At 35.7% G+C, this 26458-nt stretch overlaps 1 protein-coding gene across 2 annotated transcripts in view; it reads right to left on the bottom strand.

Annotated features, from left to right (window-relative positions):
* SLC4A10 (solute carrier family 4 member 10) overlaps positions 1-26458 on the bottom strand; it is a 147768-nt gene that overhangs the window by 112593 nt on the left and 8717 nt on the right. The window contains exon 1 of one of the 2 annotated variants that reach the window (XM_056495980.1): positions 2252-2549. The exons of the other annotated variant lie outside the window; for it this stretch is intronic. Coding sequence (XP_056351955.1) covers positions 2252-2332 — 81 coding nt within the window. The 5' untranslated portion in view covers positions 2333-2549. Of the gene's footprint in view, positions 1-2251; positions 2550-26458 lie in introns of those variants that run through there. 2 annotated transcript variants of the gene reach the window in all.

Consider the following 26458-nt stretch of genomic DNA (forward strand, 5'->3'; position numbering starts at 1 on the left):
TCCAATTCCCTGCTTTCATGTGTTTACCTTGCTGTAATTTTTTCTCTTACAAAGAACTTTACTTTCTTAATACATTCTTCTGAATGTTACTCTCTAGCCCCTCCAAATTAACAAGGGCCTTTAATGGGACCATGTCCTTTGAAAAAACTCACTTGCAATAGTTAGTAATGGTGTTGCTTCAAAATGGAATGACCTAAACACAAACTTCCTCAAGCAAGCATTTTTCATCAATTCATTTTCCTCTGTATTTAGTTTCCACTGTCAACAGGCTGCAGTGGATGTCACTGCACTACTGGAGATTATATCAATGATACATTTCAAAGCCATCTACAGAATGCAATTTGCAGAACTAGTGTAAGTGATGAAAGAGAGTCCAGGACAAGCACAACCTACTGCTATAGCTTGAAGATGCAGAATTCCATGGAGATCTAATTATTTCAAATGAGCAAAGAAAGGAAAACTTCAAAATGAAGCTAAGTCAAGACTGTAAACTGAAGAAGGAAAACAAAGAAGCTGGGGGAGGGTTGTTTCTATTAAAAGGTCTATAAATACTCCACAAAGCACCAAAACACCATGAAACCAATACTTTCAGGAATTTCATTCCATGCCAAGAAACAGAATGTACTCATTGTGACTAATACATCAAAATACTGAAAATAAATTCTAACAGATTAAAAGGATCTTGTAGCAAGTGAAAGGTATGGTTAAATCATGCCAAACAATCAAGTTTAAGAGCAGGGTAGTCTTTGCCCATTATTAATAAGAATGTAAGATAAAGTAGACTGGGAAACTGGAATTTATGGGCAGTATAAGTAATGCAATATTTTCTCCGAATATGTTTTAATTAAAAATTAAAAGACAGACATTTTTACTATTGCTGCACAAACTTAAGTCTGATTGTCTCCCACAAACACACAGCTCCAGCAAAATGTTATTAAATGGGGTGAAACCAGAATATAGTTCTAAATGCAAAATCAAATCCATTACTTACATGTTTACATTTCTAGGTGGATACATGAAAATATTTTTAAATCTTGATCACTTAATCCTGTGCTTTGAGGTCATAAAATACCGCTCACCCCTGCCAATCTGCTGTCCAGTTATACGTGAAAATTGTTGTTCCACAAGGGTAATGCAAGAGACAGAAAAACTGCCACTACTTTCAGGCTTCAGCTGAGCTTTTAAAACACATGGTCAAACACGTTGCCATGGAAATGTTCTGCAAATATATGTAGAATTTCTTAAGATGGAGTCGAATATCCCTTCTTAAAATAAATTTCTCCTACAATTTTAAATATAATTGCTTTAGGGTGTATTTAAGGGAATACATCAGCCATTATCTCATGTTTATAGCACCTGAAGTGATTACAGTATCTCCAAATCCATTTTAAGTTACATATATGAAATTAGGCCACTATCTTCCTATGTAAAATACCCATATACTTGTTTTCTTTTATGTACTGACTGTCCTATACGTCATCACAACACATTAGCAGATCTACAAGTATTAGTCTTGCAATAAAGTTGACAGCAGTCACAAAAAAAAAAAAAAAATACATGCTTCAACAAAATTAATCTGGTTTTTAACAACATTCTAAATTTTAAAAATACTAATCTTCTCTTCTACAACCCAAAAGTATTAGTATGCATCACTGAGTGTAATAATTAAAAAGAGGAGCGTTATCTTGCCAAACTTCCACTGTTATGTTCCATGAGCTATTTTTAAAACTGATTTGAAATGAAGCAAAAAGAAAAAGAATCTACTGCTGCAAAATGAAGCAAGATCTGTTCCTGCAGAATAGCTCCGTCCTGTTACACAATGTGATACGTTGTTTTAAATAACCTGGCACTGTAGGTAAACAGTTGCCTTATACTGCATTTCATATGACAAACAAACACAATCACAATAGCTTTTGTGTGTCATGTAAAGATAATGCAAAATAAAAATGCAATACAATCTTGTAATTTTTACAGCAAAAGGATAACCTTTCACCATAATGAGTTAAAACAAAACATATTCACAATAAAACAGGTTTAAAATATATAGAGAATAACCTTATATTTTTCAAATAAAAATTAACATATATGAATTCCAAGATATATGTTGCTCTGCTTATGTAAACAGTCTACCCTATAAATCCTGTGGCAAATCCAACATGAAGCAATTACACAGACAAAGAGATTGCAAATGACCTAAAACTGTAAAACAAACCCTGTGTTAGAAATATTAGTATAAACCATGAGGTCATACCTGATGACTTAGGGACTGTAATGTCTCACCGGTTCCAAGCTGCATGACCTTTCTATTTCCAGAGACCCCCAAAAATTGCATTTCCTGTCTTATCAAAATATATCACAGACCTATCTATCTTTCAAAATCTTCTGGGCTAGTGAAGAAAGCATTAACAGCCATTCTGTCCATCAGTAAGTGCTGGAGTCATTACCCTCAAGATATCAGATCTTAAATACAGTTTCCTCGGTGCGATTACAGACATCCAGCAGTCGAGGAGGCTGACACAGCTATATCACTGATGCTGCTAATGCCATCTGAAAACAGTAAGCTTACTGCTTAAAGCAATCCTGCATCGTCCAAACAGAACAAGCCACATCCTTCAACTCCTCACTTGCGTTTTTTATAAAACCTAGCACTGCCATTATAGATTTTGTTTTCATCTCTGGTCAGCTAAAGGAGAAATTAGATATTATGCAACCAGCTTTGCATTAACGAAAGAAAAACGGCAGATGAAGTGACATATCGAGGTTATCAGATTTTGCTTGCATGACCACTCCTCAGCAAGCACAGTCACCATTCACAAGCATCACAATCTGATCTAAAGGAAAATCACCAGAAATAAATTATAAACAACTCACAGGCAGCAAGGTCTTTTAATTCCTCTGGGATACTGAAATAGCTATTTTTATGCAGCCTATGAATCCTAGTCCCTATTCAATTAAAAACATCATTTGCCTAGTATTTTAGTGTCTATTTTTAATAAATTGCATGATCACTGCATTGTTTCCATTACTCCCTGCTAGCAGCCAGAAAACAGCATGACTTGAAAATGTGCCAGTGTTATGACAGCAAAAATGTGGTCTGACATCAAACAAAACAATCATGCATGAATTTCTTCTGATAAGACAGACCTTTCAAGTTAACAATGTACAGTAACCTCCTTAATAATTTTTAAATTATTAAGACTACAAAGTAAGAACTGAGCTTTTTATTAAAACATATGTTTTATACAAAGTAAAATTTCCAAGTGAAATTTATTATTATAAACCATTATTTATATTTACTGTTGCTAGTACTATGGCAGTAAACATGCAAAAAAAAAATACTTTACAGAACTAAGATGAAACAGTGCCACCAAACTGGTAGCAGTATCATTTAGTAATCTCTGAATTCCAGGCCTACAGAACAATTAGTTGTGTTCACATAGAGAGATATTAATTTTGAGGCTTTCAGGTCATCTCCTTAAACACATGGAAATTTTCTCTCAAGACATATTGAAACATTTTGCTACAAATTCAATTTTATACTAACAAATAAAACGTGGTAGAAAAGCTCTACCCTAATTTAACTTCAGCTTGCTTTAAGTCTATGTCCTTCTTTACTTCAAAATATAAGCAGAAGGTGAAAGTATAAGTAAATGGTTCTAAATTAATTCACCCAGATCCTATCCTGTTAGTCTAATATTATTATTATACAGTTGTAATAATCACTCCTTTGTGTAACTGAAGAGTTAATCAAATTTAGCTTACAGTCATTTACCTTATGGCACTGATAAAAGCAAACTGGTCTTATCCATGAACCCCACATATTTCCATTTAGAGGGAGAAGCTACCTGCTATCAGTTTTAACTGGGTTCACTTTATCCAGTGTTCAACTGCCTCAACATAAGGATGCTGCATCTCCAGGGAAAGGGAGCTGCCTGCCCCACACTGGTACAGGGTCTCCAGTGAAGTGTCCAGCAGCCTGGCAGAGCCAGCCAGTGAAGCTTTGAAGGGCAGCAGAGAACCAGATAAGGCCTGACTTGATGCTGCTTTTTATATTCTCTGAGAGTTAATCCTGATGTCCAACAACCTGACACTGTCTTTTTACTGCTGCTGGCAGTGGTAGGCAGGGAGCCATTTCTGAACATTGTGAATGTTCTCAAAAGCTTCCACTTTTCAACCTGCTCCAGATTAACTCATTAATTCACTTTCAACCCAGAAAATATTACTAAATCTACGCACAGAAAAATAAATGCATATGCACAAAGAGACAAAGGGCCCTTCAAAAGACAAACAAGAGCAATTTAGCAATAAAGGAGAAAACAGCTTTCCCTGCATCAGTTTGGAATAGGAACATCTCCAAAGGTAATATTTTTATTTCCAAAGGTAATTTACAAAAATAATAACACACCAGCACTAAACATTGTTACTTTCTCCTGTACAGACCCTGAGCTCTGCAATTCATTCTGACCAGTATCTACTTACAACTGTGTCAGGGAGTACAACCCCACACCTCTAAGTTGCTGGCAACCACTTCCAAGTCCCCAAAAGCCACTTGCTAGGATACAAAGGCCAATAAGATGGTAAAAAGTGACATAAAAATGTAGGTTGCCAAGCCACCTTTCATAAATATTATGTGCAAATCTTATACTGAATGACCATCTCCACTCAACACAGCACTTTCTGCTCACAAAGAGTACATGGTCTGTCCTCCAGGTGGACACTTGAAGAATTCAAGAGCTAGCAGCACACAAGGTAGAAGACTATTTTCCTCAGTTTGTTTAAGATCTCAGTAATTATAAATGCACTCAGAAATATAATATTATTTCTTTGTGCACATTATCACAGGTAATACTTTCATTGAACTTGTTCCATGTTTTTTCCTCATGTCAATGCCATTTCTTTTTTGCAGAAGTGAAAATTTTCCCATTTCATTAGCAATGCTAAAGCAGAGAGTGGGTACAAATATAAACATTTTTAAAAGTATAGATATTTATTCTGAGATGTTAAAGCAAAAAACTTGTAACCCATCCCCTTTAGATTATCAACAAGTACCACTTTATGTCATACAAAAAATTACTCAAAAACATAGTTCACTTTTATATAATTTTTCTTCACATGACAAAAAGAAAGCAAATTCATTTCCTGTGAATTATGCAAGGTGGAATAATGATCACTTTGATTCCATCACAAATCAGTTTCATATGAAATACAGCTGACCTAAGCAGTGAGGGAGTAAGCAACAGAAGCTCTGTCACTCAGCTTTTTTAATTAACTTTATGTTTGCTAGTACTAATGATCATCATGAAGAACATTTGAAATTAGTGCAAGATATTGGAGACAGTAAAATGTGAAATTATGCAGTGCTGCACCAAAAGAGCTGGAAGAAAAATACAAATGCATATTTCTCAGCAGCATTTGAGGGATCAATTTTACTACATATTTTTATAAATTACCAGAGCATAGTATGAATTATAGCCAAAATTCACAGGTTGGATTTGTTCCGGAATTTCTGGTATGGGAAAGCACTGCTAATATATGTAGGCTACTTTGGGTACAAAGCAGATCTCAAGTAATTATGAGCTATCAAAATGATGTCCCTATGGAAATGAAATCAAATTTTATCAGGTAATATATTTCTAGTACATAGGTACCAGCATTAATGCAATAATAAATTCTATTAAAATTCTATTGTTCTTGATTCTTATCATCTATTGTCTAAAAAAGGAATTTAATCTGGAAGAGAAAGACTTCTACAATAGTCAGGGAAATTTTGAGAAGAAACTGAAAACATTTGTTTTTGTTTACTTTAACAAACAAAAGACTAAAAGAGATCCGCATAGGTGTGTCAAGAAGGAAGTGTCAAGGAAAAACAAACTCAAGTACAAATTTGTAGCAAGCACAAACCCACACGATGTAGGAGTAATAATTTATCAGAGGCTCGAGGCTGGAAAGAAGAGGAAATCAAAATTTGAAAAAACACAAAAGTGTGTCTTGCACATCTCTATTTCTAAAAGATATGAAAACACTGACAAATGAAGAAAAAATGCAGAAATTTAAGTTACAGCAGAATTTGTATCAAGTACAGGACCTAAAGGAAAATCCATAGATTGCAATGGAAACAAAGAGTTGGTTTCTCATGTACTAAAGACACTAAACTTTCATCTTGATACATAGAACAGTATTAACAATATAAAAAGCTCAGCAGTTTCTCTTAACCAAAAGTTTTAGCTGATTGCTCAGATCAGGTTAAAATTGTGTCTTTGTAGTTGAGTGGAGTAAGCTGAAAAGTAATTAATAATAGCCATTCTCCTTTAATCCTGATGAGAGGACTATTTCTATTATCTTTCTTTACTCTACAAATGTATCTCTTATTCAATTCTCCCATTATATTACTGGGGTTTGGGTAAAGTATTAATATCCTTCTTTAGGCAAAAAGGAAAATCATTAGGAAATTCAAGTTTATTTTTATTAACTCCCTTAAAACTTGTTGTATTTTATGGACATTTCAAATGAGATACTGTCCAAAGACTCTCCTGGGATTATGTCAGCAGGCATTATATAAGTCTAATCAGCTCATCTGTGGACAACCATGACTGTGGTTAAAGGAAGCTCAAAACCTTTAAAAAAAAAAAGAAGAAACAAGTAGAGGCAGACCCAAACTATGGAAGCATAGATAGTAGAAATTTGCAAATTAACTGCCTAGTTCCAAGTTTGCCCAGCAGAAAATGCAGCTCTATCAAAACTTACTTTCCCAAATATCCCACAGCTAGTGTGGCTGAATCCTAAATTTAAAGCCCAAGCCTGTATCTGAGGCCAGTTCTTCATGATCCAGATCTCTACACAACATATTATTGACAAATTAGAAAAAATTTATAAAAAACGGTTTCAAAACAAGATTTCTTTCCAATATTTTACCTTCAAAAACTATTTTAAAATGTCTGGCATCCCATTTTCCAGAAGATAATGTAGGAGAAGGCTGACATCTCCTTTCTCTCAGACTGCTGAGGAGCAATCTTATAATGTATATAACAGATGGTTGCTTACACTTGTTCTTGGAAAAATACAGAAAATAAAGAATAAAAATCTCAAAGCTTGCAATCATACATTTATTTTCTAAGCAAAATTATATTTATATAAATCATGTATTCTAGAAAACTACCTGTGTAATCAGACTGAAATGGCAAATTTTAAGTATGTGAATAGAAGGTGAATAAGTTCTATCTAAAATAACCATGCCTTCCTTTTCTGACTAAAAAGAAAGCAAAGCTTTCCACATTTTTAACAATCTCACCAGTATGGTAACTTGTGCCATAGCCTGGGAACACCTTTCTACTTTTATTAACTGACTAAAGATATGGTTGACCAAGGGCTTAACTTGCAACAACTGGGGATGCTAGAATTGATTATAGGAAAACACTTTTCCTTCCTCAAAAAGGTGATGATGAAATGGAGTCAATTTTGTATAGCACAAGATAAATTTACTTTCCTGATAACAAAGAAATACCAATTTAATCAAAAGGGCTGGAACTCATTAGCAAAGCAAGTTCTAACAGCCTTCCCACAGAAGGAGCAGCAGGATAGGTAATGTTGCTTTGAGCGTCTCCCAGATATTACACAATATTGAAGTTGCAGCCTAGTTACATTACATACCTCATATGTTTGTTTCTTTTGATCCTTTTTCATCTCCCCCTTGTCTCTGAGGAGGAAGAAAAACTCCTTTTCCCTAAAAAAAATTTGTCAGCTCACTAATCCTAGCTCCTTATCTGCCTCAGAATAGATCTGACTTTTCTAAATATTTTGCATTAAAAAGTTCTCTTTCAAAGAAGAGAAATGTTAAATTTTGACATATAATTACCATTATCCTCTCTGCTAGCAGAAAATGATGGCAAAATGCCAACTTGCTTGTCTGCTACAGATAAGACATTTCCAAGCTTCCATCCTTCCCTTCAAAGAAAACAGAAGGGGAAGACCAGCCAGAAGAAAGCCTACCCTGTCAGCTGATCCTCTAAGAAATAAAATTAATATTCTCCTAGCAGAAATCATTTTCCTCCGAGCCTGAGGTAAATGATATGCCTTACCATATGTTATGATGGTCCTTTCAAGAATGACAAATTTGATGAATTTTTCCTGGATGGTCTTTCTCTCATCCAATCTCTTCTCATCACCTCCAGCTTCTGCTGCAGGCAAACTCTCAAGAGGCATAAATCAGCATAGCATCACCAAATTATATAACTTCTATCCCCTGGGGATTTAGCCCCTTCTATTTCATACTTAGCAAAAAGAAAAGTGCCTGTGCATTCTTCAGTAATCTTTTTGATCTGTGTAGAGCTTTAGAGAATTACCCTGACACACTTCTGAGCTGTGTAAGCAGTACACCCATCGTGAGCAGAGAACCCAGAATTTTTTTTATGGAAGAGCTCTATAAAGGTTATGTCCAACTACAGCATATTCAGAATTAGTTCTAAATCAGGAAAAAAAAAATTTGCTTCTGTTCAAACAAGGGAGGGAAAGGCACAGAACAGGTCCAGTCACATTTCTTCACTGTTTATGAAAATATTGGCATAATTTGAATACAAACTCAGTTTTGCACTACCCATTAGTTTGCCTACACTTCTAGGAAATCAGAATGTCTGAATATCTTTGCCAAATCCCAAATACCAGATTATTTGCACATCATTTGTACATCATGGTCCTTTGAAAGTTTTACTTTTATCAATAAAATATAGATGCAAATGCAGATATTTTAAAAATCTACCTATCAACACACATTTCAAATTTTCTCATTTGCTCTAATGTATACTGATTCTAAAAAGAATCACAATAAATAAAGATCGATTTTAGACCATATTCCTCAGGCAAAGCTAATACAAAAAGAAAATTGCTGGATATATCAATTAGCCCCAAAATTTCCAGGCTGTTTTAACTTTATTTCAGCCATGTAAAACAAGTGGGTTTGTACACTTAAATATTGTTCCTATGTAAAATATCCTTTGGAATCTTAAAGGACTGTAATGTGTGATGAGAATGGCAAGGACTGGGAGGTAAGACCACTGCTTTGAAAGAAGGCAATGGGAGAAAGGAGCTATTACTAGAGTATAATTTAGGATTAGGTTAGTCTTGAGAAAAAATATACAACAAGAAAAATACAAGACAGTAAAAATGCTTTATAAATGCAATTGATCACATAAATATGTAGCTTATCAGAAAGATTAAGACCTAATTTTATCACACACACAGCTAAAAATAAAAAAAAATAAAATTAACCAGTTTATTCCAAAGTCAATTCCAAAATGTGATCTCTGAAACAAACATTTGCTTTCTTGCAAAGTTAACGAAGGATTTCACATGGAGCTTAAACAAGCTAAGATTACCAGATCTATTTTGCCATCTTTTCTCTGTGAGGGGACACAGAAAAGCTATTCAAGCAGCACACACTTCACTAACAGCTAAACTTCTTATTTATGATGACACAAGGTGAGGAATCCACAGCTTAAATAGGCACAGGGCTGGGTGTAGCCCTCATCCAGCTTATGTAAGAATAAAGAAAGTAGAGGAGAAAGAATAGCTCCCCCAAACTACCAGCAGGCCATAAAGCTAATAAAGATATTGGGATATTCTGGAATAAATTATTAAATAAGAGATAAAAACTATCTAAACAAGACAAATTCATAGACATTTCTTTATAAAAATGGGAGAAAAGATATAATTTCCTGGGACAATTCAAAATGTCTCAAATATTTAATTGCCCATATGTTTGGGTTTTTTTTAATATTTAAAACCAAATTTTACACTCAATAATGCAAGGACATAGATAAAAATGTTAAAATCTCCAGAAAAAAACATAGCCAATGATTCCTTCAAAGACAGAAAAGTGGGACAAAATGCTCATTGGAACATACAGAGTCTCCCACAGGAGCTTAAAAAGTCAGACATTGCCTGCTTTTATACTTAACCTGCCTTTCAGCTACCTACTTCAGTAGAAGACACTTCTCAAAGTGTAAAGATGTAAAGGACAATGAAAGATAAAAGAACACTAAAATGAAGAATATGTAAAACCTAGATCCATTCCCATCATGGAGACTTTCCTGGTTTTGAAGGGCAGTTGGTGCTTTCATAGCCACTTGTCTTAGGATGATAAGCAACAGTTAAAACAAAGCAAAAAGGTCCACCCCTGGGCATGGTTACTTGTATATATATATATATATATATATATATATATACATATATGCACCATAGAGGTGAGGAAAGCATATCACTTGTCATCCTAAATTATCCACATGAACCTGGACAGTATAAAATGTTTTTTGTGCATTACACACAAATATAGAGCTATTGTTTTGGAGTCCAAAACCTAAATTATCAGATCTATCACGACTAAATATGCCCAGGCTAATAAACCTTCCCCTTTGTCCTGAAAGAGAAAGCCAGCAGAAGCCAATTTCACCTTTTTTCTTTCCTCTCCCTCCATCAGAAGAAAAACAACACTGGGACCAGCTCCCCAGAGAGTGAGGATGGCAAACACAAGGTTCCTGACTGAGACAATTCTTTCCTACATCTGCATCCCATAGACATCTGTGGAACCACACACATCCACCAGCACAGCTCTATTTCAGGCCTTCCTGCTCCCCTAAAGTCTTACCATTTTCAAAGCTGATGAGGAAAAAAGCCAGATGAGTTTGGAAGCAAATCCAAGGCTAGGTGAGAAAGAAAATCTCCCCTACTCAATACCCCTTCCTAAGATTCTTCTTAAATTACAGCTGTGAGCCATTTCCACAGAAATTTCAGAAAAAAGGAGTAACTATAAGGAAAGAGCATTCTCCTTACAAAACAGTTGTCCAGCAGTTTCCTTCTCAGAACCTACATGGCTTCAGCCTGTGCTGTCTCCAGTGTTCTGAAAGACATATATATGTTCTCACACTAACCCTGATCATTGGGCTCTCAGACCAGGCTCAGGAATAAAATGAAGGCCTGGAGAAACATCAAAGTATTGATAAAAAGATTCAGAAAAAAATGTTTCCAAATTTGATACAAAAATGTTGTGCTACTTCCTCTTTGTAGAAGAAATTTGACATTTAATAGCATGAAATTCATAAAAGTACATGGTTAAAAACTGACTTTGAAATATGTCACCTGTAGAACAGTCTCAGACAGGAAATAGTGCTACTTTTGCTATGCTGCTTTCAAAACTCAGCTGGATAAAATGCTGTAAACCTCCTGCACAAAATCCCTTTCTGTTACCAATGCACTAAAAAAATTCTACTTAGTGTCACACTTGTAGTAGGACACACAAGTGACCACACTTGTTTAGCTGTACCATGCCATACACTGTAGTCACAAATAGCAGGTAACTTAAATACCTCCTATGAATGAGACCATATCCTTCCAACTCAGCATTTTCTGTGGTTCTGTGATCACTGTTAATGACACCAACCCAAACAACTCTTTAAGTTATTTTGGTCCATGGATTGGCTTAAGATGAAAAATCTTCTAGGTAAAAAGAATAAGTGTAGTTTACTAGGAAAAAACTTGTAGGAAACTATTACAAGTTTTAACTGCCAGCTGCTTGCAATTTTGTAATGAGGTAACACCACAGAGACATCAGTTGCAGTAGCACAGAAATTGTAATTGTCAAGCTTGATTTCAGTTGTTTACATTCTAATGGATGACCTCCAAAGTCTGGATTCTCTCCTACTTTTATTATGTAAAAACAAAAGGTAATGAAATGGTACAGAATATATTCATTAATTTGAAGGATTTTCAGATAAATTACTAAAAGTTAGGACTTTCAGAAGTGAAGTAGACGATGTTTTTTAAAAATACATGAAGATTTCAGTTAGTTTTAAATAACTGGAATTCTGACTTCATTAAGAACATGTAAGGAATGATATTCTTGTTAGCTCCTCCAAAATCTATTTCTCAGTTAGTTCTTGACTGCCTTTCAAGGTAATATATTACACCAAAAAATCTACCTCAAATATAATCCAAGAATATCTGTGTTATTTCAATAGTCTGGCTATTCTCAATTTCCTATCTAGTACTTACTTTTTACAGTACTTTAGTGATACATAACAATTCTTCTTCAAATCACCAACCCAATCTTTGTCCTCAAGGATGAATTCTACAGTTCAACATGTTGTGTTGTGTACCAGCTAAAGGATGCAAAAGGAGAATCATGAAAAGAATAATTTAAATGTGGCACCTGACACACACTACTAGTAAAAGTTTTGAATATTTCAACTATCTACAGTGTTTTGCTACTGCTGGCCAGAGACAATGTAAATCTCAAACACAGCCTTCTTCCTACCCTACAAAGAAAACAAACTTATTTTGAAAACAAACAAAATGTGGCAGTCAGCACCCACTTAGCAGCAAGGTGATCAGAGACTACTATCTATTATTTCATAAATTCTTCCCATCATTAAAGTTTTTATTCACACAACTCATATAAAAACCAAGTTTACCATCAATCACTTTAAATATTACAGCTTTAACATGAATCACTATAAATAACTCTTCCAATAAATTAATTAGCAACAAAAGATTTGAAAATTCACTCAATGATAGAAGTACTACTTAAAATAAGTGCAATAGAAATAATTCATACCAATGTAAAAGACAGTACTGAGCATTACAAGCCAAGAAAAGCAGTTCTGACCATGACATAAAAAGAAAATTCTCATAAATGTTTCATTTTTTAAAAGTTACTTTCTTACCTCACTTAGCCTCCAGCAGTCGATAGACCATAGGCTTATCTATAGCTTATTCTAACTTCAGAAACCACTCAATCACTTGCCAAGGAAAAGAAAACTAAGAAAACTAGGCAAACCAAATCAGAGCTCAAATTTAAGGTAGTATTGTATCTGGGCCTGTTGCCTCTTTCTCACCTTGAAAACCAAAAAATGTCTTCCACTATCAGGAAAAACAGAATCAGTCTAACTAGAATAAACGAGTTCTCTACTCAAACAGATGCTCCATATACTCACTTTATTACCTTTCCCAAGAACACAATGATTAAAAACACACTGTAAGTAGAAGTCTGAATCTCTAATTCCTTGTACCTTCCTAATCCATTCAAGAAAAATGCATTTTGCTCTCCCTCACTCACAATCTACCAAGCTGACATTCCTACATCTAAGCCTATTTTCCAGGTCATCAGTATGACCTTGTGCAAAGCCTTACAGCCGGTGGGATTTATAGCTGGATGGCATTATGCCCACATGGAAACTTATACTGTCTATCATTTTTGTACTGGTGAGGTAAGCAATGACTTTGGGTCTTCTAAAAAGAAGCTTTTGACAATTTCAGTCATCTTCATGTGTGCTAGTCACAGAGGGAGGTTTGGAGCACTGGGCACTCTGCCCAGATGTGCACAAGGCAATGCCACGGGCTGACCACCAGCTTCTCCCATGTTTAGGAAGCCAAGAATTCTCATATGCTACTAAAAGCACAATAGGCCACGCTGGTCACAGGAAACACTTTGAAAAGACTTGATGCAAGAGAAAGGCTGACTTCCACTCAACTCAACCTCTTTTGCAGTTCCATAATTTTTCTCACATATAATTGCATCTCTCATAACCCAAGACATTAATGAAGTTAGGGCAGCTATCACAAGTATTAAAACAGCAGGTTCTTGGTAAAACCGATTTTTCAAGCAGCTTAAGGAATTAAAATTCAACAGTTATCTTCCTGATTTTAATAGCCTAAGTAGCAAGGTTTTTCTTAAGAAATACATCTGTTTTATTTTATACTAATTATCATCATCAACATTAGCAGGAACAGTATTTAGCACTTCTGATTTCAACCGGTGCTACCAGCAAAGCACTGAGAGGAGGTGAAAGGTGCAAAAAGCAGAAGTCAGAGCCAAGGATCTCTTTTTCTTTGCTCCAGCTAGGACCCCAGGTTCAGGGATACCTGGCACTAGCAAGGTTCTGATACCTGTTCAGGTTCATCCCTTCTTTTCTCCCCAAGCAAAGCTCTTGCAGGGGGCTCCTCCTGCTGCTTTCCTAGCAGGGCCCCCACATGAAGCACCGTGGCTGCACCCGTCTGTCAAGGTAGTCCGTACACTAAAATATTTAATATAGTGTATTAATTATTCATACAGTCCAGTCTGACACGTTAGGTTGAATGTCACAGTTATCCTAAAGGTAAAAATTGTTGAGTTTTACATAACATTCATCAAATGTAGTGAACTAATTAAAGTATGTTAATTAGGTAATAGACAAAAAGAACTTAGTACGTGGTAGAAACTGGTCACTTTTAATACAGCGTGTATTGTACTGCATTAATACCTTGGCTGTAATTTTATGCTTAATGAGCAAAAGGAAAAGCTGATTATTCAGAAAGCAGAAAAAAATCACATGTGTTATGTGTTGGAAAAATAGCCTCAGGTGACAGAGGAAATACGTACCAAAGGAATTGGCACTCTAACAAAGAAAGTATCATTTCAAAACTCATAAACAACATGCTGTCACTGGGAATTTTACATAATCAGATTCTAGGAAGCAATACTTAATTGCAGATGTTAATAAAAAGACAAAAATCTGATTTTATTTGCACAAGTTATCTGTTCTCCCTGTACTGTGCAAACATTTTTCCTAGCTTTTCTTGATTCACATTTACTTTATGGTAATTCAGAATAAGGCTTTCATATCAAACGCTCTAGCTAGGAGGAAAAAAATGAGAAGCATTAATTTATTGATTAAACTCCTACTCACACCAGGCAAATGTTGGCGGGAAATATAAATGCATATGTCTGGAACTGAAAAAAAAGCCCATGTAATGCTCTATGTGCAATTAAAAAATACTCTGGGCTTATGTTAAAACATTTTTTCTCATTCCATATCTTATTTCCCTGCCTTCTACTTGATTTGAAAAGGCTTGATCAAACCTAGAAAGCATCTTGAAGTATTTTACTAGAAAGCAAAAAAAATCCATTTAGTGCTCTCAGTAAAACAAAGGCCTATAGCATCTTCAGAAGACGAGTGGAATAATGACAGTAACTAGAGGAAAGCTGTTGGTGATCTCAAACTACTTGGGATAAAAGCAAACTAATTCTCTTTCTTATGCTCAGCAGCATACAATTTGGATATCATTAGGCCATCATTAAAAAGTGAGTCCTAGTATAAAAGACTAAGAAAGAGAGACTGAGAAAAAGAACCTCATACTCTCAATGAAATTTGGATAGAACTTAGAGAAAATCAAAGCATGTCCTAAGCTTAAACAAAAAACATCCCACACACAGGCTTATGAACTGAAAAAAATTCAGAAAGATCAGCAGCCACCTGGTCTAGAGGTGTTTTTTAATATTAAAGTTTCACTTAGAGCTAAAGTTCTGCTGTGAGACACATCAGTGTTCACAGGGCCAAGGAACTTGAGGTGTCCCAGAGCCCAACAGCAGCCAGAGCCTGACTCAGGTGTTGTTTTCCTGTCTGTCTACTCACCTTTCTCCATCCTCTGAAGAAGTATCTCCAACACCAGAAAAACAGAGTTGGCCACTGCTTTGTTTTCTGGGGATGCTATAATGCCATACATCCTTGCTTGTTCCCCTAGAGGGCTGCTTATCATCTCTACCTGGAAGAACTGAGGGACTTTTTTTCACACCTTTAGAAAATGGCCCCACTGGGAGAGGAGGTGAGAGCTGCTTTGTAGCTGCAACACTCCAGGGACAACGGGAACAGTGGTTATCCTTCTAAAAAAGCAAAAGGATCTGAAGTGGTGTCTCATGTCCTGCGTAATTACATTAATCAGTGACAAATGGAAAGCCATGAGCAAAGCCACCCTTTGCCCTCAGAGAGCTGTGGGAGCAGACCCAGCACCCAACACCTGCTGAGGCACCTGGCCCTCACACTGAACACCAGCACCTGCACCAAGCTCAGCAGACTGCTCTGAAAATAAGGCTAAAACCTTCATAAATGGCCAGGACACTTGGAAGTTTTAGTCCTGTCCGATGTCAAACACGTGGCTGATTTCAGGTGAGCGGGTGGGCCGGGCCTGCAGCAGCGCAGCCACACGCGTGTCCTGCTGCACTCCCCTGGACTGACACAGCCAGCAGAGGCACAGTGCCATGCTGCTGTGGCAAAACTGCCTCCACTTCTGCACTGATCTTATCCACACAAGGTCAAACATATGTGAACCAGATTCTCTAACTTGGCTGTAGAGCGAGAAGTTTTCCCACGCCAAGATGGCAGCCACGCTTCACACCAGGCCTGAAGAGAGCTGCTGGAACCGGCTCAAACTCACCATGGGCCACAAGGTTCACAAACATTATTATCCCTAATGCCCACTGCTTAACTCTAAGCTCATTAACAACAACTTCTGAGCACTCAGTTTCAAGGTCTTTCACCTCTACCTAGTTATGACCTCTGTTAGAAAATGTGGTTGCAAGTAAAGTTCCTTCAAGAGCATACCACGCCACTGCCCAGCACTAACAAATACCTTCTTAGAGAGGATAACACACTAAGTATGCAGGGAAGGCCATATTAACACAAGTTGCACTCAAGTTCACAAGTAGCAGAACTGTTGTGTAAAATTTCTTACTCTAAAAATTAGCTCAGATGTCTAAAGAAATGGGGTTTTTTTTCAGTTTTTTTTTTTTTTGTTATGATTTGTCCTCCAGAATAATTCATTCACAGCGTTGCAACCACAGAACTTTAGTCAAGAGAAAGTTGCAACATTTCCTGTAACACATGAATGGCATCAATTGCAATTAACTGCTCCAACCAGAGTTCACACATCTCTGCTGGCTGAGTATTTCCCTGGGCACATGCACCCTTTCCAGTCCTTTTTCTCCATTCTTCACACAGTTATCTGCAAGGGATTTATTATAAGTAAGTCCAATTATGCATAATCTTATTTTAAATAAGGGCATTGATTTAATGAAGCCCTGTAGGTTCGCAAACAGCAGAACTTGAACCAATTCCATGGGACGTGTTTCCCCAGTGCATTTTCCATGACATACAAACTAAAAGACACTGAGTGACTATTTGACTGCTCAGCAGTGAAAATAACTGCAAAAGATTTTTGTTCTAATTTTCAAAATCACCTTAAACATCAAGAATCCAGGAAATTCAAGAGTCTCTCATCAATATCATATAGCATGCTTTCTGGAATAAGTTAAATAGATGAAAGAACAATGCTGCTCCTGCTTTTGACAGTGATGTAACACCACCATTTTTAGGGTGTGAGGAACACAGGTACTAAAATAATAAGCATTATCATATACCTTAAAAATTTTAAAATGTGGAAAATAATCTTTCCAGTAAAGGATTAATCATTCTCATTCTATTCATATTTTATCATTACCTGTGCTTTGACAGCTGTTTCTAACTGTACTAAGTGCATTTTGCAAATATGAATCATTTAGGCTGTACACCAGGATTTTATCTCCTGAAGTTCTTCTTTTGGGTTTTACATGAAACCACCTAACCAGGTAGAGAGAGGCATATTCCCCAAAAGCCTCATGAAGTCCAGACACTAAAGCTGACAATAAAGCTGTTCACTTAAAAAAAAAAAAAAAAAAAAAGGAAAAAAAAAAAAGAAAAAACATATTAACATAAAACTTAAATAGTTTAAGAAGTTATGATAACAAGATAACACTTAAACTGAGGGTTGAGGTGAATTATTTAGGATCATTTAGGAAGGCATAATTCAAGCAAACAGGAGTAAATTTTCCACTGTAACATTCAAGTAAAAGTTGAAGATCCTTTAAAAAACAGGATTATTTAAGCCCATAGAAGGCAAAAAATTGAATCAAATTTAAAACCCAACTTTCTTGACACCCAGAAGTGCTAGTCTGAAAAAACACAAGGTAACAGGCTTTTACTTAGTACAATTGCTAGAAACAATAATGAAATTATTTGCATTGTCAGGAGGTAAATACCCTCACTGATCTTAGCCATTTCCCAGATAATAGCTCACAGATAAATTAGCTTTTAACTGTAAAGGGTAAGAACATTTCTGGCCTAAAGGAATCAGGTACAGAGACCTAATCAAATAATAATCAAGTTCTTTGTTCATTCCTTATTAACAAGAGATAACCACATGAGGAGAGAAAAATCTTCTTGGCTGATGATGTGACTTAGAAAAACAACCTAATCTTGTCAGCAAGACAAGAAAATGAAAATAATTAAACATTGTTGCAGGGATTTATATAAGGCTTTACAACTTCACAACAAAATTAAATTTGGAAGTATTTTTAAATGGACATAACATTTAAAAACAAGGGGACAAATATACATATTCAGGTGATTATCAGATGTCAATAAAACTCAATGAGCATCAAAATTACTTCAGCAACATTACAAAAATATCCATCTATATATTTAGTCACCCAAATTTTATAACGAGTTGCTGCCCAAATCTCTGTTATTAGCATATCAGAACTATTTCTGCTGTGATTCTTCTATCAAAAAAATTATTACAACTGTGATATTCATAACATAGAGACTAAATATAAGTAAGCCTCCAAGCAAAAATACATTATTCAGATGATAAATGTCTTTCACTACATTTTTGTCACTTATTCTAATAACAGTTGCCCTATTTTCAGAAACTTTATATCATTCAACCTTAACAGTCTTTTCCAGAGGGAGAAAAAGACTATTAAATCCATTTTCTGATCATAACTAGCTGGAGAAAATTCTGTCTCCTTAAGTGACCATGCTCTTTCAGTATGCCAATTTTTTTCCTTTAAAATCTTGGTATTTCTGCCACCTAAATGACCAAATTTTCCCTTATAAATAATAAGCAAACCAACATTTCATTCCTATTTTGAAACAACAGCAAATAAACTAGTGTCAAATTATGAACAGCAAAAAAATCCATATCAGTTAAAAAATAAGATTAAGAACATCTTAAGCATGCAAAAAGTTTATACTGGAAACTTGGAAAAGCTGCCCCTTCCTTCAGCTCAAAATCTGCCTAGAGTGAAAGAATTTCCACCATGTAGAAATAGGCTACTATAATTTAATGCAATTGATAAGGCATGGTTACAATCCCCCATTTTTGCCAGCAATCTCTCATTATCCCCATTAGGCCACCCTGAACATCCCCAGCCCATGACTGAGTTCTTAAAAACATTTACCATCAGCTCTAAGTGAAGGCTGTGATCCTTACCAGATCAAGTGTACACAGATCAAGGCGGAAGTCTATGAACATCATGAAGGCTTCACTATGCCCTCCTAATGAAGATCATACAGTATTTGAGGAAAGAATGTAAAAAGAATTTTGGCTGGAGAGAAATCTGGTGCTAGAATGAACCCCTACAGTAGATTGGCCAAATTATGCACTGTTACGAAGTTTTGTAGAGTGGTCTTGTTTAACTAGTCTAAAACATATGATTCTAACACGATATTCCCTCATGCAACAAAAACCTGAAAAAAAGAAAATATAAAAAACAATTTAATAAAATAAACCACAAAAAAACCCCACAACACCAAACAACCTTACAGATTGATACATATATAAAGCATTTGATTATGCTGTAAGACTTCAGCGAGAGATTCCACCAATTGCTAGAGGAACTGGATGAGGTTCCACATATTAAAAAGGAACTAATCAAGCAAATTAAGAAAAAAGTAACTTTTTCAATATATTATGCAACAACATGAAACCTCAGCAAATGCATCATGAACCCCCATGAAACCTGTCCAATGCAACAGCAGTCCCCATCTTCTGCACAGTTATTCACCTGGGAATTGGGAGATGTGTTCAGGAGCTTTCGCAGAGACACTGCAGCTACATCACCAGTGTTTTATGGGAATACTGAGAGGCAGAAAAAGAACCCCCTCTACTTTTCTCCTGCTTGTTTTAGAAGTCCAAAATTAAGGCATTTTGGAAGCCAGTACAAATCATAGCAGTGATTCAGATATTAAATTTCAGCAATATGACCTGAAAACTCCCTATACTCTGTAAGGAATCTGAATTATGAAATACAGATACTAATTACCTAGAATCTTAAGTATATCACATTAATCTATTCATGCTATAGTGATCCAGAAGATGTTCTCAAGCCATAAATAGACTGTTGAGAGTGCACTCCTATTTTAGTCTATGCTCATCTGTAACATAGAAAGAAGTAAATGGGAGAACAGGGTTGGGGGTTTTTTGTCTCCTCCAAAAGAAAACCAGTAGCAGAAAGTATCCCATTAGAGGGATCACAAAGAAAATACAGTTTGAGAACAGATTCAGCATTGCTGAAGGGAATGAAAGCTAAAAGGCACCTAGAGAAATAAACAACTTTAAGCATTTGACTAACCAAATGCACAGCAGACTTTGCCACCGGCATCTTGCCTGCATAGCTCTCTCTCTCTCTCCAAGTTCTGCCCCTTTGTACCATGCCCTCAGCAAAGCAGATCAATTTAAAACAAGATTCACACACAAACATTATTTAAATGAGCTTTTGGGTCATTTTACTTAAATAGCCTATTTGAATCTTTGTTTACAGCTAGATTTTTAGATATTAAAAAAAATATATATCTATTCTCATTCATTACTATAACAATGCAGGTATACTGAAGAGGAAAACAAAATTTATTAGATTTGGTGGCTGTATATGCACTAACATATTGATCATTGTCAATTTTGCATTATTCTGTCAGAAAATTACTGCATTTAAATGATAGTTGGGCTTCTGTTTGTTTTGTTTCTGTGGGGCTTTTAATCAGATAAGTTTCCCAAGAGTCTAATTCAGTGAAAATACTGCATCAAACCTTGTTACACATCTCTTTTTGAAATCTCAGTAGGATTTTTGGTGTTTGAATTTCTTTGAAATTTTGTGTACATATCCTTTAAATTTCAAACGTTAATCTCATCTTCTCTAGTATATCCATGTGGAAGAAAGGCTTTCTTGCTTTTTCTACTCCCAGCTGGGTTCTCAACTTTGAATGAATCCTGAATTGACCCACCCATCTGCTCTATCACACATCTGCAAGTAACACAGACTTGGTTTAGTTGGCTGAAAATGCAGACAGCTGAAGCAGCACAAAACCCAGTGATTAGGATCCTGAGTCTGTAAGTTAATTTCAGGTTGCTGCCACTGTATCTCTCAGCTGGCAGGATTCAAAAACCAGTTTTGTACAGAACCTTACACACAATCACGCTGAGTTGTAATCTGCTCCTGATGGTGGGGCACAACGCACAAACGGAGAACCAAAGAAATGGAGAAAAAAAGAAAACTAAAGCAAATGGATGAAGATGTTTGCATATGAAAACAAGATGCTAATATATGTTTGTGTAGACTGCAAAACTACTACAGAAATACTTGAGAGAAATCCTATTTTTAGCTTCTAATATTAATCTTGGGCAACTTCATTGGTTTCAATCAAGTAACAATGCATTGCAACCTCCTAAATAAAATTTGTCAAGTCTTACCATCTCATTAAACAAAATATATGAATGAAAAACATTCTGTATCTGGTCATTTCTTTATTATGGGTCAGATCGAAATCTAGAGCCTGAGATCAAAATATTGGTAAAATAGTTGAGATTTTTTTTAAGCCCAAACTTCCAAAGCTGAAAATTAACCTTTAAAATAGAATTCAACTTTATTTCTCAGCAAGACACAATCCAAAACTGAGAACATAATTCCTTAATCCTGACATGAAAAATATTTTATTAGATTTCCTTATGAGTGTTTGAACACAGCATCTAGTTTCACCCTGTCCTGCAAGAAAAGCATTTCATGAACATCACTTTATTACAGATGTGATTTTTATTCTACATTGTATTTGTATTCTAGCATCCCTGAACACTGCTTTAAATAATTTAAATATTTTAAAATAATTTCATCTTTTTAAATATTTGCTATGGTGTAAATTAGAAATCTGATTTTGTGTCTGTTCTGATCCATCTGAAGACATAGGATTTTTGTGTGTAATGTTACTGTCAAAATGATTCATAAAAGCAGCTGATTTTCCAGCATATTAAGTGTTTATGCATCTGAAAAATAGATCTTTCTAAGAGCATGCATGACTATATTGCTTGATACTACAGACCAGGATGTTCTTATGTGAAACTGCAGAGTAAGAAGAGACCAAAAACTTAGCTGTTTCAATATCCAAATACTGAAGCACCAAAATTGGTGGGGATCTTTGAAACTAACAGATTTCCTATCTCCTAGAAACTCTTCAGCGCTGGTTTGACATCACGAGAGCCATGTGCTGTCACCACGGGTGCAATGTGCTCTCCTCACTTGCCATGCAAAGCTCGCAGTGAAGACACCAGGGGAGGGCAGGGAGCAGCAGAGACAAGCCAGACACCATCTAGGGTCCAGCAGCTGAACTACACACAGCTGGTCCCAGCAAAATCCAGGGGCATAGTCTGACATTAATACAATTAAAGCTCTTGGCATCCATCACCAGCTCCTTCAATGGCTCTTCCTGGCTCAGCGGCAGCCTTGTGCCCTCCTCTGAAGCTTGTAACTGAATCTGTAAAACAATATACAACTACTTGTCCACTACTTATTATACAAAATATAAAAACACATATTATGTAAAACAATATAGTATACGAAGCAAGTCTTGTCACAACTGAAGCTATAAATTGCTGGGCAGCACTCTCACAATGATCACAGAACCTTCTTGCAAGCAATATGGATTTTCAAAAATAAGATCTCTAATACCAACCAGAGCTATGGCATTAACAAAGCTCTCAAAATGCAGCAAAGAGAGGTGATTTGGGGAAGGACAACAGTTCACAAGCCCAGGAAGACACCAGCCTGTAGATGTCTCATTTGCTTGTATGGAAATGAGAATGCACAAGTAGAGCAGAGCAGCATTCTCCTTCCCTTGCTACTGAACTGAGCAAGAACACAGTCTGACTGACCAACCCCAGGTCACTGCTGCTCATTACTAAAATATTTGAGGTTCTGCAAGTTCTGCATTTTCCTATACTGGGGACCTCTAAACTCATGAAATATCCAATCCAACAAAAAAGGGTAACTGATCAGAAAGAAAATTATCTCTTCAGCACAAAAAAGACTAATTTTGGATAACCTGTAATTTTTAAATTATCTCTTCTATAGGTGAATGAGTCATTGGTAAGACCAAAGAGAATTATTTTCTTTTACACAGAGCCATTTGAGATAACCCATCCCTGCAAAGCTAACAAAGACAAACCCTATTTCATGGACTCTGGTAAGGAAAACAGAAGTAGAACCAGAGAAATCTTCGAAACCCAGTATCTTGCCTCAGGTTATCCCACTATTTGGTTCTTATTGTACAAAGGAAAAAAGCAAACAAGTAAATGGTCTTTCCTCTGGCATTCACTCCCTCATTCTGGTCATCAGCAGTTTAAAGTTTTCCTAAGCTGATGATTGCATCTGTTGAATTAGGATCATTGTGCTCAATTACCTAATTCCTTTTTAACCTATTTACGTGCATGGCCTCCACAATACCCTTCATCACTGTAATTTCTGCACTTGAACTCTATACTTTCTCAAAAACGTTCCTCTCATTTTTAACTTAGCAATTGATAAATGCTACTGAAATTTACTATTTCTGCTATAATGAAATAGTTTGGATTTATTCTGTATTCACTTTTTATTCTTTATTTTTCACAGTATCACATTCTCTGTCTCCTGAACTGCCTCATTTCCAGAACAACTCCTAATCTTACTTCAATTTGAACAGAATTTATTTCCCCACTAGCCAAGAAATCCTGTTTCACATAATACCAAAATATGATGCAGACTTTACAGTCCTGAAATTGAAAGCCCAGGGAAAGGCCAGTCTCAGGCTGCCAGCCCTCAGGGCTACCATCAATGACATTACCTGAGACCACACCAGATGGTCACTGTCACTACCCCGTGAAAGCTGCAGACAGGCCAGATAACATCTACTATTCTCCTTTTTTTTTTCCCCTTTAAGAAATCTAAAAATAATGTGCCAAAGGCTCTCTGAAATATCTTTTTATATTGAGCCCCCATCAGCAGCCACTTAACTCTCAGATACACACTTGGGTGCAGCACAAGAAACAGAAGAGCAGGAAGAAATGCCTGAGTAGAACACAGCATTGCAAAGAGGCATATCCTGGAGGAGAGAAAACCACTCTGGGGAAAAGCACGTTAGCTCCAGACAAAGGATATTGACAGTCCACAGTAGCACCTAAAAATCAAGATATTGCCTCAAAAAATGAGATACAGAAAGAAGCATGCACTGGATAATTTTTGCCCTCTGGATTATCAAGACTGATGTTTTCACATTTTCAGTCTCTACCATGAGAGCCAAAATCTTGCTATTTTTTTTTTTAACTTTCAAATAAATAGAATATTGGTGTTTTCTTGATGTCAAACTTACAAGATTGCAAGATTACAGCAGAAACAAAAAAAGTAAACAATAATGATTTGATACGAAATTTTCTTTATAATTTCTTGCTCTAAGAATTATATTCAGATTTGGACAACTTAGGCACATCTGTAATTTAACACTGCCAAACACTAGAAACTTCTTTATCACTGTATTTCTACCCCCACAAATAAAGATATCTAAAATGAAAAAATGAGACACTTAAAAATTGAGATTTTTGTAAAGGAATCATGCTGCTAATTGTGAATTGAGACATTTTCTCATTCCACATAAGTAAAGGAAAAATACACGGGGCGGGGTTTTTTTTTGGTTGGTTTGTTTTTTTTTTTTGTTGTTTTTTTTTTGTTGTTTTTTTTTGTTTGTTTGTTTGGTTGGTTTTTTTTTTAAATTCTACAACCAATTCTAATACTTGTTGGAAGCTGTTTTAAGGCTTAAAATATTGTAATAAATCTCCATGGGTTTTCAGTGCCTTGAGAAAGTTTGGTCAATAGGAAATCTCGAGCACCTGCCAACTCAGAATAAAGTCTGGGTCTGGATAATTCCATGATTCTGTGTGAGGTACTGGAGCAGGTTACCCAGAGAAGCTGTGGATGCCCCAATTCACGAATTGTTCAAGGTCAGGTTGTATGGGGCTTTGAGCAGCCTGGTCTAGTGGGAAGTGTCCCTGCCCATGGCACAAAGGGGGCTGGAATGAGATGATCTTTAAGGTCACTTCCAAACCATTCTATGGTTCTATGAAATGGAGCAGAACAAGTCCTAAACAGTATTAGTAACAAAGGAAAATTTACTTAGTCTTGTATTTCTTGAAAGCTGAAACCGTTCAATCGAATTGCATATACCAGGAAGAAATTTTTAAAAGTAGGCCCATTAGAATTAAACATATTTTCATATTTGCATCTACAAACACAGAAAACATACCCTTTGTAAATATACAAGAAAAGCCTGGTGGAGAAATATCAAATATTAGCAGAAAAACAATCAGTTTATTACGGACTCTTAAAAAAAGGCAAACTAAAACAAGAACTATAAATTGATATTATTTTCTCATATAAAATATATCAGCAGCAGAATTAAACCCAGTCCTAGGAATGAGTTATTAAAAACTGTAGCATTAAAAATGTATTACTGGTTGCACACATCATCTATAAATTCTTTTTGTTTGCTCAGGTTGATTTTGTCAGACTTATTTTAATGATTTTTATTACTTTTTAATAAATATGCATAATGGAAGCATTATATAAACTATTATTTCTGCAATCACTGTGAAATGAAAAATTTAAAACTCAAATGTGAAAGTAAAGCAGATAATAGAATAAAAGTCTCTGGGTTACAGTTTTTGAACAAGATAAATAATAATCCTCCAGATTTTTTTTTTTATTTCATATCCATAAAAATGCATTTGCCCTATTCCATAAATTTTCTATTTGTGTGCATGAAAATTGGAAGTTTTCTTATTTAAAAAAAAAAAAAAAAAAAAAAAAAAAAAAAAAAAAAAAAAACACCAAACTGAGAGGTATTTTTAATTCTGTCTGTCCAATTTGTAACTACTATTATTTGAACTCTTAGAGCAAGCACTTTATGTGATTACAGTCATAGTGATTATGCTACAGTAGCCCAGTAATTTCCATGAGCAGTCTGGAGAATAACAAACTTAGAGAAAATAAGTAGATTTTTCTATTGCCAGAGATGTATTTGTTTGCAATCATGCTACTAAGCAGGCTTGTTGTTCATATGAGTACTGTCCCAGCCCCTGACCAGGCCAGTGAGTGACAGACTCTGCATCCACTCAGGAGGAAACTACAGTCTTCATCCCAAAAAGTTCACACAATTCTTTTCCTAAACAAATAAACATAAAATATAACCACCTAAATTTTTTACAGAATCTTATCCATGCTTTAATCTTTATCCTTATTGTGTTTATTCCCGTGGGATGCCAAGCACAAAGCAGATTAGCCCAAATTTCTCAAGAATAAACCTACATTGCATTTGTGCAAGGTCACCACACACAACTAAGGGACTTGTAGGGAAGGCTGTGATTCTGTCTACTTTGCAGTGGTTTTTTGTACAACCATTCTTTGTATGCAATCCAAAAGAGAAGACATCTCCTGTCCTCCTGTCAGCAGCACTCCTTGGTAAAGCATGCATGCACATTCTTCAGC

Source organism: Oenanthe melanoleuca, chromosome 7 (assembly GCF_029582105.1).
Source record: "Oenanthe melanoleuca isolate GR-GAL-2019-014 chromosome 7, OMel1.0, whole genome shotgun sequence".
NCBI classification, from domain to species: domain Eukaryota; kingdom Metazoa; phylum Chordata; class Aves; order Passeriformes; family Muscicapidae; genus Oenanthe; species Oenanthe melanoleuca.